A 15,347-nucleotide genomic window follows, 5' to 3' on the forward strand; every position below is an offset into this window, starting at 1 on the left:
AATTCATTAAATTTAAGATTCAAAATTTACTGATCGGGTGGGGTCGATGGTGGTTCTTGAACTTTAAATTGTGATTTGTAATAACCATAATCTCAATTTAAAGCCTCGTAACTGACTATTCTATTTGAATAAAAAGCTATAAATATAACGGAACAACAATATATCGACACTTCAGTGTCTTTTCTTAATAAATAAAAAATGTGTCTCTAACTTTGGAATCGTTTTACGTTACGGATAAGTTATCGTTACTCTCATAGGACAGAAACGAATATAAAATGAAATATGTATCAAAATCTTTTGTTGACAAAAAAGTTTTTTGTTATTTGAAACATTTATAAAAATATATTGTATGTTATTGAATGTGTATTTTTGTGATTATTTTCATTTAGCTAATATTGTTTTGCTTGTCGCAGACGGGTGGCGGCAGATGGATCGGAAGCGCGCGGCGGCAGCGCTGCTCGCGCTGGCCGCGTGCATCGCGTGCTCTTCAGCAGGTTCGTCATACCTCCATAAACATACAATAAACAATATTGTTTATTTTATTTGAAGATAACTACTGATTAGTTAATATTAGTTATTATATATAAGAAACATTAGAAAATTTGACTGTAACATAAAAACATGTAGTGCAGTATATGTTGATGTGTCTTAATTTTGTAAAAACAGATTTGGAAATTTGTAATTTTAATAGTATCGACATATATTGTTTTACGTTTGATTTATCCTTTTATACGAATTTAGTAAAATAGAAAAAGCAGGACATAATTATTTAATAATGGTACCCATAAGCACCACACCCATGATAATTGATCTACAAATAGTAAAAAATATATAAGGTTTTATTTTAGATTAACATTTATTTCAATTATCAAAAAACATTAAATTCACAGGAGAACAGGTAGAACCGTTGTATTGTCTCGTGACCTAGAATAGGTCTAGCTATTCTTGAGATGTTCGTGCGCGATACCTGTAGCCGCTTGCGCCGACGTCGCCCGCACTACTGCTACTCCAGGCGCTACTTAAATATATTTAGAATTTATATGTTTAGCTATTTATTCACCTCTACTTTTTAACGTGCAACATTAAGGTTGTATTCAATACTTTGAATAATCAATTTTTTTTTATAAAACTTTGAATAATTTTAAAGATATTTTCACTAAATTACATAATATTTTTTAATAAACAAGCTAAAATACATGTGTAGTTTCTGTGATTATCACGTTCCGTCATACAGACTCGTTTTATTACGATTGTGTGACGAGTGATTTTCTTTATGAATCGTATAAATGAGTTTTTATGACATAGTTATTATAATAAAACTAAAAAAATAATAATAAGTAAATCGGTTTTGAGTAAGACGATTTTAAATACAAAAACTATATGTTAATAATAAATCATTCATTATAATAATAAATTCCTGTCACGTTTTGTCGATAAAAAATATAAGCTAATTGGTCTAGATAGCAGGAAGTTTTGCTTGGAAGCAGGTAACGTTCGCCCGAGCATACCATTAGATAATACTATTTTAGTCCTCAAAGATTTAGTATCCGCAGCACGGTTAGTTCAAAGAATTCTTACTGAATTTATGTTTTACATAGGAAGTATATTCAAATGCGGCCTACAATGTTTAGGTCTACCCGTGTGAACTTCATCAAGCATGGCGACCACGACGACATTCATTCATTGAAACAACAATCCATATTAATGTAGTGCAAATTTTAAATTCATGCTACCTCCTCATTTCGATTGCTTCGACCATGTCGCTAAGCGCACGATTTTGCATAAGTAGGTAGTTTTTTGTTCATGTAAAGCCATTTTTAACCGCCGATTTGCATTTGATAAAATCTTTTTATTTAATGATCTTGAAAAGGGTACGGTTCATCATTGTTTTCTTTTTAATTGTTTCTATGTATTAAGTGTATTTTGTTTATGAGCTAGTATTAAAATATAAATAGTGTCTATTAATAAATAAAGATTAAATATTAATTAAAAAATGTAAATATTTTAATAAGAAAAATTTTGTAATATAAAAATTCATTTTTAAACCCATTATGCCGCATTGGTGCTGTGTGGTTAAGGCATTAAAGAATATAACCACCCCCTCTTAACCCGTGGGTGTCGAAAGAGAAGACTAAGGGATAACACAGTTCCACTACTATCTTGGAACTTAAAAAGCCGACCGATGGCGGGATAACCATCCTACTGCTGGCTTTGAAATACACAGGCCGAAGACGGGCAGCAGCGTCTTCGGTGCGAAAAAGCTAGTCCTGCGGTCACCAACCCGCCTGCCCAGCGTGGTGACTATGGGCAAAACACATGAGTTCACGCTATCTTTGGCGTGAACTCGTGGAAGCCTGTGTCCAGTAGTGGACTTGCGAAAGGCTGATGTGATGATGCAGCATTGTGCAACGGTCACTTCCTCTCCATCCTTCTCCTACATTTGGGAGGAGGGCTATGTTTAGCAGTAGAATATTACAGGCTGAAGCGTATACCGCAAGTCAATTAAATAACTGATACCTATTACAACAACTGAAAAATATAGATGAATATCATTTGAAACCACAAAACACGAACAAACGACACTACGATGACCTTTAGGCGGACGAGCTTTTAGTGCGTGTACTACAATCTACATAAGTTTGTAATACGCTGCGTATTTAAATCTTCTCTCTGTTTAGTTTTAGAATTTCGTCACATAGACTTGTAAAATGTTACAAAATTCACAATTCAATGTAACCAAATTCTGCAACATAATTATAAATCTTATTCTCTTCTAATACTAGAAATGTGAATTTAATAAAATTGTTTAGCAAGGAAATAGTGTTCGAAATTCATCTTTTTAAATGTTTAGTTCTTGAAAAAGGATAAAAATTATATTTGTATAAAATATATTTCCAATAAATGCAGCATTGTAATAAGTATATAACGGCATCATAACGTGCTGCATCATAACCAAAAATTGATTACATACTAAAAATCTCCTGTGGCAGTATGACTTATGCCCTCGCATCGAAACGCAAAGCTACGGTTCCGCCGTTAACGATGTTCTCCGTTACTTTAATTACAACTTTGTCGCCCCACCGCTAGCTTGCAGTAATTATGCATAGTAAAACAGATATGTAAAAACAACTTAAGACGATAACCGATCGCAACTTTCAAGAGACTTGGGGCTAATATCTTGTCTAGTTTTAATGATCCTAATAACTTAACCCATAAAGGTAGCAGTAAAATACACTTATATCATTCAATATATTCTAATTACGACTTGTTCTTGCTAGCACTATCATCAGTAGCTTGTAAAATTACGCAATGTTGTAAAATACGTGAAGCAAAAACTTTGTACCCATTTTTACGAAAATTGCGTGGACGGAGGACTATGAAATTTCGTACACTTATAGTTTATATAGAGAAGGACTGCAGGATGCTAATATTTTTTTTAATTATGCACAAAAATATATTAAATTAATAAAAAAAAAAACATTACACACACTACCGTGTGTTTGACACACTCACGCATATTATACTCTTTTTTTTATTGTCAAAGTCTGTAGTCACATTGAAAACTTTAAAAAAGGTTCTTAATTTTCATTATTTTTTCGTTCGTTTTCTTTAACTTAAATTTTTAATTATGGTCGAATTTCGTCCTCTGGGCGACCACTAGTTTATGTTAGATTGTATTTATTTATGTTGAATTTTTTAGTATTATTTTTTTTGATGGTGAAAAATTTAGCTTTGTTTGTTTGAATATTAGAATAAATGAAATATTATTACAAGTAGTTATTCATTAAAATTATAAATATTGGTATTTCTATAGATGCAATAAAAATATTTTTTTTTATTTACAGCACCGACCGCTAGCAACCAGACTGCCTTAGAGTTAATGGATGGTGAGAATATGTTTATTTCATAATAATTCCGTTATTCTTTAATCGAAATAAAAAAAAACTATGATATTACAACTTTATTAACATAATGTATATTATTTGCGGTTTGTTCGATATTTAAAAAACGTATTGAAAAAAAACTACAATAATTTAATGTCAACTAGTATTAATATAAAGACTAGTCTAATGATAGCGAGGCTAATACAGTATTCTAAGGTTATTATAAACTATTTGCATCCCTTACAAAAATCTTTAGGTGTTATTTTCCTAAAATTTATTTTGGATTAGATTTTCTAAGATAGATTTAACGCAGAAAACAGTCATTATTGAATTTAATCTTATAATCGAATTGCAGGTCCCTCAGATGGATGCTACTACAATTTTCAGCATTACGGAGAAGGTGATCGAATTATGACGAACGAACCCTGTCTTAACTGCACGTGTCATAAACGGATGCTCATGTGTTACTTGAGAGTTTGCCCGTTCACGAAGGCGATTGGTCAGGATTGTACAGTGGAGAAGCGAGCCGACCAGTGCTGTCCTATCGTTACTTGCCCTGACGGTAAGATCGATTATTTTAGAAATAAAAACACAAGAATAACTTAAGTTGTGATTTATTAAAAAAATGAGAGAAAAAAGATGAATTATTAAAATTTAATGTCACAAAATAATTTTTATTCGTTATTAGTTCCAGTTGACCTGCTCACGTCCACATCGACATCATCACCTGCTGAATATGGAACAACTGGAGTTGGCAAACTTGACAAATACGGTTGCAGTATAAATGGAAAATATTTTTCTGAAGGTTCTAAAGTTCCGTCTACTCCAAACAAACCGTGTGAACACTGTTACTGTATTCGTAATATGACAACATGTGTAATGCAAGAATGTACGTTACATGTGGATGGCTGTACTCCTATATATCATAAGGATGTGTGTTGTCCAGTACGGTATTCTTGTGGTAAGGATTTTTTTTCATTCAAAAAAATATTAATTATTCTGACATGAATAAATCTTATTGCTAATACATCTTTATATTTTTAGATCACGAAGAAGACGAAACCCTTCTATTGGACGATATGACCACGACTGTACGCCCGACACCAGGATTCTTACTTACAACTACAACTGTAATGCCTGTAACGCAGTTAACCCAAGATTGTATTCATGATAACCAAGTGTTCCCAGACGGAACTTTAATAAAAACAGAAAAAGCTTGTGAACACTGTTACTGTATGAAAGGAGACATTGTTTGTGTAGTACAGGAGTGTGGAATGCCTATGGAAAATGAAGGCAAAAATTGTACATCTCTACCTCCACGTCATGGTCAGTGTTGTCCAGATACCTACATATGTGAAGCTGATGATCACGTTACTGAATTAACGACGGAAATTAAACAGGAACAGTCTACTCAACCTCCAAGAAGAGTTGGAGTCGAAGGAAGTGGATATAGGAATGAACCAGATGAACCATTTACAGAAAAAGGTACATTTGAAACTGATATTGAAGGTAGTGGAGAAGATTATGTAACAGATGCTCCAGTTATGATTATAGAGGACGTTATGACAGAGAAAATTCAACCAGATATTATCGATGAAACATTATTATCAACGACTGAGAAGGATCAGATAAGTCATATAACTGAACCCGACAAAGATCAAAATACAATCCCTGATATCATACCAGACACAATACCAGAAACAATTTCCCAATCCACAGAAACAAATTTGGAACTTACATCTATCGGTACTGGTACTGATCAAAATAAAGCTGAAAATGAACTAATTTCGAAAGAAGATGAGTACATCACAACTGAATCACTGTTTAAAAAGGATGATAACGGTATTGTATCAGATGAAATGTTAACCATTAAAGAAACCGAAAAATTACCCACTACTATGGTTGATTTAGTTGAAGAAACTACATTCAAAGATGAACTTTTAGATAACGTTAGCATAGAAGATATTTCACAGCCTCAGCAACAAAGTACAACTGTTCCAGATAAGTCTACACCTGAAGTGGTTGCAGTCATCCAAGAAAAGGAAGCTACTACTGATAATCTTTCACTATCTAGCTCTACTGAATCAAGTAAAACTGTAGATGGAGTCTTAGTAACTACTGAGAAGCAATTATTGACTGGACTAACTACAATGGCTGAGGACAAAACAGAAATACTTGAAACAACGTCTATTAACCCAGATATTAATGAAATTGACGAAGACATTCCAATAGTATCATCACCAGGCAGAATTCCCGGAGAAGGAGATTGCCTACTAAATGGAATTACATATAAAAATAATACAACAGTACCTACAAGCAATAATTGCCACACAAGTTGTAAGTGTGTAAGTAGTATAATAAAGTGTGATCCAATAATTTGTAGTTCACCTCCAGAATATGTAGAAAATATGAATGACTGTCAGCCTATTTACGATTCTCCCAATGCTTGCTGTCCTACATACGTTTGCAGTGCGAAGGAAACGATTCCTCCAGAATCTCATAACCAAATGTCTGGAACAGAAAGCCCAAAACCAATTTCTGAAAGTGACTGCAACGGTCAAGATTGTATCTTAAAAGAAGATAAAAGTGACTGTGGTATGAACGGTTGTGCTGATGAAACACAAAAACCTTTGAATCAAGATTGTGCCGATGGCAAATGTCAAATATTGCCGGTAGTTGCTTGTGAAAGTGAAAATTGCATAAATGAACCAGTTTCCAGTCAAGATTCTCATAAAATACCCGACTCAGAAAAGAAACCATCTGTAATTTGTGACGAAAATAACAATTGTAAAACGCCAGAAATTACCCATGATGGTGAATGTAAGGACGAAAGCTGTAAAAAGCAAGATAGTATGAAAACTGAAGTGAATATACCTTCAGATTGTACAGAGCCAGAGTGCAAAAAGCACGATATGCCACTTTCACCACCAATAGAAGAAACTACAAAACAAAAAATTAATGAACCAGCTCCTAGTGAAGACTCTCACAAAATACCCGACTCAGACAAGGGACCATCTGTGGTTTGTGACGAGAATAACGATTGTAAAACATTAGAAAGTACGGAAACTGAAGTGAATCTACCTTCAGATTGTACAGAACCAGAATGCAAAACACACGACGTGTCACTTTCAACACCCACAGAAGAAACTACAGAACAAAATATTAACGAACCAGCTCCTAGTAAAGACTCTCACAAAATACCTGACTCTGACAAGGGACCATCTGTGATTTGTGATGATAATAACGACTGTAAAACACCAGAAAGTACGGAAGCTGAAGTGAATCTACCTTCAGATTGTACAGAGCCAGAATGCAAAATACACAATGTGCCACTTTCAACATCTACAGAAGAAGCTACAGAACAAAAAATTAATGAAAAAGTTCCTAGTGAAGACTCTCATAAAATACCTGACTCAGACAAAGGACCATCTGTGATTTGTGATGAGAATAACGATTGCAAAACACCAGAAATTTCCCAGCATGATGAATGTAAAGATGAAAGCTGCAAAAAACAAGAAAGTGCGGAATCAGAAATGAATATGTCTTCAGATTGTACAGAACCAGAATGCAAAAAACACGATATACCACTTTCGCCACCTACAGAAGAAACTACTGAATACAATATTAATGAACAAGGTCCTAGTGAAGACTCTCATAAAATACCTGAATCAGACAAGGGACCATCTGCGATTTGTGATGAGAATAACGATTGTAAAACACCAGAAATTTCCCAGCAGGATGAATGTAAAGACGAAAACTGTAAAAGACAAGAAAGTATGGAAGCAGAAGTGAATGTACCTACTGATTGTTCAGAATCAAACTGCAAAATACCTTTACTAACTTCAGAAGAATCTACAGATTCGACGACAGAAAAAAATTCTAACGATATTGTTCAAATAGACGTGACACAAAGCCCAATGGATACAATTACTGAAATTTCAGAAAAAACTACCAAAACTGGTGAAATCATACCAGAAGTAACTAAAGAAGTTAGTATAGAACCTTCAGAAAAACTAACTACAATATCAAATGAAGTTTCAGATGTAACGGACGCAGCAGCTAATGGTGAATTAACAGAATCACCAATGATTCAGATCACTTCCCAAAAATATGATATAACAAAAATAACAGATCACACGAAAATTGAACATGTAACTGAATCTTTAGCACCACAAGAGGCTGATAAAGTAACACTAGCAGACGAAACAGCAACCGATAAAGAGGTAGCCGGACCGGCGAAAACAGAAGCTCAAGATCAAGTAGACAAAATGTATGTTACGACTGAAATTCTTGAAGAAACTACAGATTCATACGTACATAGTACAAAACATGATGAAAAGTATGGAACGGTTTCTCAGCTAGGTAAAGAAAAGGAAGAAACTTATACTGGCATTCCAGAATTAAATCAAAACGAAAAACTAAGTACTACTGAAGCTACTGGTACAAGTGAAAAACTCACGACAATTAAAGATGTTACAGAAATGTATAAAATAGAGAAAGAAAAGACTGAGATACCAATTACTCTCGACAATGTAGATACGCAAACAGAGAAGATCTCAACAGATTATGAAAAGGCTACTGAAACGAATAAGTTGCCTCAAGTTACAATTGAACCGCATGAGCAATTTGTAGAAACACATACAGAAAAAGACAAAACTGAAACATCTCAGTTAGATGAGACACATGACATAATTACAGAGAAAAATACTGTAGATATGGCGATCGAAGTAACTCCAGAATCACCTGTTACAGAAGTTAATGAAGCTACTACCGATAAATTGGGTGTTACTATTGAACCTAATATTGTTCCAACTGAGCTTCCACAATCGTCACAGACAAAATTAGATCAAGTTACTAAAGATATAACAGAAATTGTAACAGATAAGCACGAGGTATATACTGAATCTTCTGAATATATTACTCCAAAAGTTGAAGAAGCAACGTTAGAACCATCTATGCAACCAAGTAGCGTTACTCAAGAAGATCATAAATCAGAAGTAACAGAAGAGTCGATTACAGAAAATATAACTGTCACAGAAAGTTCTAATATTCTACAAACTAAGACCGAGTCTACTTCAGGCGAGTTTGGGCAGTTTGTAACGAAATCAGAAGAAGTTTATGCAGAAACATCACAACAACCACATGAAAAAGTAGATGAAATATCATCAACTCCTATAATAGAAAAGAAAATTGAAGAGCCTGTAACAGAAAAATTAACAACTCAAATAGTTGAATTTGAAAGTACTGAAAAACAGAACATTTATAATGAATTTTCTACAGAACACGAACAAGAACTACATACCTATGAAGAAATAAGCAATAAGGATCAGACAATACCTATAGATAGCAGCACAGAATTACCAACCTCGTTTACAGTATCAACAGAAACAATGAAGGTTAACAAAGTCCAAGATGCTCACACAGATGAGCCTGATAAGTCTGTAACTGAAAAAGAATTAGATTCTTCAGTTGATGTTATTCATGCAACATTAAAAGCAGAGGAAGTACCACCAACGGAGGTTTATCAACAGATTACGGAAAAATTGGAAGATATTATAACAGAATCTACTCCACCACAGGAATTTGTAGACGAGAATACTAGAAGACAAAATACTATCCAACCAACAAGTAGTGAGAGTCCCGACATTGCTGAGAAAGATTTAGAATCTGTTAAGCAAACGACAATACAAGACATTATAGTGATGCCAGAAGCAACTACAATTACTCAGGATCATGTACAAGTTATTGAAAGTCATACGAAGTCTCCATCACAAAATGATGAAAAACCTGAAGAACCATCGACTGAAGTTGAAAAAGAATCAACTTTTGAAACTGATGTTACTAAAATGAACACGGTTACGGAACTGTTGCCTGAAAAACCTGATGAAACTTATGTAACACTGCCTTTCGACGCTATAAGTAAAGGTGACGGTATTACAGAAAGCTATGCAACTGAATCTCAAACCATTGATACAGAAATGATGGGAGAGTCTCAATCACATTTGGATTCATCAACAGAGCTTTCTAAGCATAAAAATGATGAATCAAGTGTGGCAAGTTTACCCCATGAAGAGATGGATAAAGTAACAACTGTAATTCCACATGTAGAAGAAAATGTAGATAAACAGCCAGCGGTGCTTACAGAGTCTGAATTGACTTCAGATAACATAGAAAAAACAACAGCCAGCTTTATTTCTGTTGATGAAAAAGAAACCAAACCTCAGTTACATATTACGGAAAGTTACAATCATGTTGAAGAAGATAAAACCGTAAAACCAACTAGTGGTTTATTGATTGACGTGGATGATTATAAGACTACAGAAAAATCTATTTCCGACAAAGAATCCTTACCACAACAAACTAATGAATATTCTCCTATAGATGGAATAACAGAAGAAGTTTCTTTACAGACTTTGCAGGACATATCGACAGAAAAAACGAAAGTTAAAGATACTTTAGAAACTCTTGCACCTAACTACATTGGTACAACACAATCTGAATTGTGGACTAAGTCTGAAGAATCTGGTGTTACAGACAGTGCATTATTTGACAAAGAAAAAGAAACAGTAACTGAGTTCCCACAATCTTTAGATAACAGTTCAGATTCTGTACAAAAAGATACAAAAGATGAAAATATTAATAAACTACCTGAATCAGTTGATAACAACCAGGCATCAACAACACCTGTTTATGTAATATCTGACGAAGAAAAAGAAACAACAACACCGGTATCAGATGTTACCGATATAAAACAAATAACAGAAATCGAATTGCCTGAAAATAACGAAATTAGTATTGAATCGACCACCCAAGTATTTGACGATACAAATGTAGAAGTAGAGGGTGAACAGACAGTACCAGACTCACACATTAATGAATCACAGACGGAAAAGTCTAAAGATGAAATTACTCAAAAACAAGAATCCAGCACAGATAAAATTAAAATAACGGAGAGTCCAGACTATTTGTCTACTGCATATTTACAAGAACAGCAAACAACATCATCTTTAGACATAAAAATACCTCAACAAGCAACAGTAACAGAAAAGCAAGCAGATAAGACTGAATCAGTGAGCGAAGAGCAGCCCACCCGGCCAGAATTACATAGCGCAGAAGATACGCTTACATCTACAGTAATAGAAGGAGTAATTAATGTAGAAGACGAAAAGGTGACACTAGCACCAAACTTTGAACAAGTGACTTCACAGTCTCCTGAGTACCACACAACTGGATTATTATTAGATGATAAAGATACAACTGAATTGAAATCTACAACAATAAGTTCCGAAACACAACATGAAATTATAACAGATGTAGAGAAATCTCCAGTATCTTTTGATATGTTTACTACTGAAGCTGTTATTATTAAAGAATCTGAAACGGAAAGAAATGAAATTGATATAGTAAAATACACACAATTTGATCATATGTCCACCGGTAAACTTCCTACCGTAACAGAATCAAAAGAATATGAAGATAATCAAAAACAAAGTACTGAAGTCCCTGTTTCCATTGTGACAACTGAACCCATAAAAATTGCAACAGATGAACAAATAGTGTCAGTTACCGAGTCTCATGCAAAGGGGACAGAGACTACAGAATTACATTATGCAACTATCGCAGAAGAGAAAGAAAGCAGTACTGTACCATCAAATATAAGTGACAAAGACTCAGAACAAAGTTCAACATACGATGAAAAGGTGACTACGAAAGAACCTGAAGATATTCAAGAATTTACAACAAAGGAAGATTTCCAAACACATTTAGGTAATAAAAATGTCACAACATCCGTAACTGAAGACATAGGAATAAATATTGAATCAACAAAACCGACTATAATTGAAAAGGAAGAAACAGAGCAGTCGCATATATACAGCACAGAATATTCGATTAAAGTGCAAACAGAAAAACAAGAAAGTCAGAATGAATTAGACAAATTAACTACTGAGAGTGTTCAAACTCTTCCACCACATATAAACATTGCTACTGAACTTCCTGTATCTACTGGAAAGAACGAAGAATCTTATGTAACAGAAGACAATAGAAAAACCACAGACTCACATGATAAATTCAGTGAAACTACACAATTCTTAGTCGAACTTGAAGAACATACACATCCTGTTGCTGATGAAATTACTACTAAATCTTCATTAGAAGATATTGCTACAACAGTGCTTTATGAAACACACGAACCACAGCAACCAGAACGTGGAGACCAAATACTAGAAGATTTGAGTACCCACAAAGATGAATATCCACCTGAGGATTCTAAAACGACAGCTGCGACAATTGAAGTTAAAGAACAATCTGTGACTCAGCTTCAAGAACAAGTTGACGAAACTACTAGTGTTATTCCACCCAAGTCTGAAACGGAAATATCAAATATTACAGAAAAAATACCTATACAGACATCTGTTTATGAGCCAGTAGAAATAGAAAAAGACAGTACGAAATACGACGATAAAGTAATAAGTTCAACGACTCCACAAATAGTCAAAGAAACCACACTTCAAGACTATTCAACAGAATCAATTGAAATACACCAAACACCGTCTTCAACATTGTCAGACGTTGAAATATCATCAGAAAAAGATATTCATGTTAGTTCTGAGAAACCAGAAACATTCGAAGAAATATTTACACCGGAGCCACCAAAAGAAACCACTAGTAAAATTAGTGAAGTAACTGCGACGTCACCAGCGAAACCTCAAGAAAAGCCCGTAGATACGACCTTACGCCCTGTCATACCGGATGTACCAAAACCTGAATTTATTGATGAACATAATGAAGAACTACCCTCTCCAGATTTCCCTCCGAGTGGAGGATATGGACAAGAACCAGATTATATTGACGAGGATCAAGCATTTGGACCAGGAACTTGTCGCTATGGAGGAAAAGTTTACGTTTCAGCTCAACAAATCCCAAGAGACGATCCCTGTGATTTTTGCTTCTGTTTCAGAAGTGATATTATCTGCTTACAACAAAGTTGCCCTCCACCTATTCATGGATGTCATGAAGAGCCAATACAAGGTTTTTGCTGTCCGCGTTACGAATGTCCCGTGTCAATGGCAACTACTCTAAATGTTACTACCACTACAACTACGACAACTACAACTTTACCCCCACATTTCTTGCCGCATGCGTACAAAGGTGCAGCTCAACGAAGAGGATGTCAAATTAAGGGGCACACGTACAAAGTTGGAGAAGTTGTTAGAGCTTCGTCTGGACCGTGCTTACACTGCACGTAAGTATCGAATGCAAAATTAATATTGGGCATATCTTTTTATTTTATTTTATACAAGCGGTTACCCGCCGCTTCGTTCGTATTATTTTTTTTTTTATTAAAGTATCCTACGTTACTTCTAATACCTCCAAGAATATGCGACATGAAAGTTGCATAATGATCGGTTAAGCAGTTTTTGCGTGAAAGCGTAACTAACAAACCTAATCGATATTTATAATATTAATTAGGGAATTATTGGTTAATATAAACATTTTTATGTAATTATTGCAGATGTGGCGGTGATGGTCAAATGAAATGTGATCCCAAAGCTTGCACGCCGGAACCGATGTTAAGACAAATGATTGCAGCCGCTGTTTCAGCCAAAAGACGAAGGTGAAATACCTTAGCGGTGTCTGCAGTTGCATGAAGTACATAACACATCACAAGAAATTAACATCTTTGTGATAGCAGTTATCATGTATTATTTTATGCACAAGAATAATGCTCAAATTTCGCGATGAATTAGATTAAGATTTCGTGTCATATGTAGTAATCGATATTATTTTATTACAATTTATCTTTTTGATTGTCGTGGCACGCACAACCAATAATCTACAATAAGTCTTATATGACTGTGATTAAAATATAATATATAATAATTTTCCAAATCTCTTTTTGAATTTTGAGATGTAATAATGTTTGTTATTAATATTTTAAAAAAAGTCAGTGCCAAACGATAGCGCTAAGTTGAAACGACTATGCTCTTATAAAGATGTTCTAAATTTAAAATATTTATAAATGTGCTGACCTCAGGAAGCTGTGCCAAATTATAACAGTACATGAAGCTTCAAGGGTCAAATTAGATCGCCGAAATCTTGACCATTTTACATATTTAAACAAAATTTTTACCCATATAAGTTTAGTCAAATCTTTATTTTACACGATGTTACACAAATGATCTAGTATCGTGTAAATATGAAGTAATTTAAGGATTCCAGATGTTGTAAATGCCTTACTTAATTTGTAATAATTTATATACTTTAGATGTATAGTACTTAAGCCATGTTTCGAGACCAGTGACTACTTTTTTTATTATTTAGGAGTAAAAAGGCCGTTTTGATGACGTAGAAAAGTTTCAGTCGATGTATCGATTTTCAATGAAGCCTTGGCCGTCACTTTTCCCATATTCGCACCTTAGAGAAAATGACATATCTCTTGTTTTCTCTAATCTGTGAGTTTTATACTAGCACTTCTCTAATAATAGTAGCCAGATAAAACGTTTTAGAAAAAACTTTACACTGTAACTAAACGATAAAGCATATTGTAGAATCTTTTATAACTTTTGATATATAAAGTGCTGGTAGTATATTATTAATTAATTCGCAGATCGAGGTGTGTACGAAAGTTTATAGACTATTGTAAATGTTATTACTACAAGCGTAATAATCACTTGCATTAATTCGTACCGACCTTTTTCTGTACAATGAGGTTGTAGTTATATCTCCTTATTTATTTAAAGTTATAGCAATAGTGATACATATTTGTTTAAACTGGTGATAATTGTACTGTTTTTAAAACTATTGAAAGTTAATTGCAGTTCAATACGAAATGTCAATTACTCGCATATATTATTTTGTTCGATTTCATTGTCTTTTACCGAACATTCATACATAGCTAGGAACTAGCTGTCTGTACAACTTACGCAAACGAGTTTTAAATAAAATATTTCAAATCAAATCTATTCTTTCTATTTCCTAACCTATTTTATAATTTTTTTAAACTTCCATACAATTGAATGCGACTATCCTGCTGTTGCTGTGTGGTTATGGTAGTAAGAATTTAGCCACCCCCTCTCTTCCCGTGGGTGTAGTAAGAGGCGACTAAGGGATAACACAGTTCAACTACCACCTTGGAACTTATAAACCCTTAATAAATAAATAAATAAATAAACCCGACCGATGGTGGGATAACCATCCAACTGCTGGCTTTGAAATACACAGGCCGAAGACGGGCAGCAGCGTCTTAGGTCGACAAAGCCAGCTCTACGGTTAATTTTATGTATTTAATTTCTGTGGCAAAAATCCGCAAGTATTAAACAAATCAAGTATTATTAACAAACTAGAATAAATTATATCAGCCAGAGATGTGGATAGTGTAGTCTAGCATTTCGTGTTTACCAGCCTCTTTGGCTTACTGTAAGACAACAGTGACATCCTTACATTTTAAGAGCATGCCAAATA

At 34.2% G+C, this 15,347-nt stretch overlaps 1 protein-coding gene across 1 annotated transcript; it reads left to right on the forward strand.

Annotated features, from left to right (window-relative positions):
• The first annotated feature begins 427 nt into the window (after positions 1-427).
• Positions 428-14,844, forward strand: LOC123653807 (titin). The gene is made up of 6 exons (XM_045589787.1): positions 428-494; positions 3,846-3,887; positions 4,240-4,446; positions 4,573-4,845; positions 4,929-13,128; positions 13,399-14,844. The coding sequence occupies exons 1-6, from the start codon at positions 428-430 to the stop codon at positions 13,502-13,504; spliced, it is 8,895 nt and encodes a 2,964-aa protein (XP_045445743.1). The 3' UTR covers positions 13,505-14,844.
• Positions 14,845-15,347: the final 503 nt, after the last annotated feature.

Source organism: Melitaea cinxia, chromosome 5 (assembly GCF_905220565.1).
Source record: "Melitaea cinxia chromosome 5, ilMelCinx1.1, whole genome shotgun sequence".
Classification (NCBI taxonomy): Eukaryota; Metazoa; Arthropoda; class Insecta; order Lepidoptera; family Nymphalidae; genus Melitaea; species Melitaea cinxia.

What these genes read in the sequence shown, in the direction of transcription:
- LOC123653807 (XM_045589787.1), top strand. Translation starts at nt 428, where the DNA reads ATGGATCGGAAGCGCGCGGCGGCAGCGCTGCTCGCGCTGGCCGCGTGC. An exon ending in TGCCTTAGAGTTAATGGATG is followed by an intron (nt 3,888 to 4,239) that starts GTGAGAATATGT and finishes ATCGAATTGCAG; the next exon opens with GTCCCTCAGATGGATGCTAC. An exon ending in TATCGTTACTTGCCCTGACG is followed by an intron (nt 4,447 to 4,572) that starts GTAAGATCGATT and finishes ATTCGTTATTAG; the next exon opens with TTCCAGTTGACCTGCTCACG.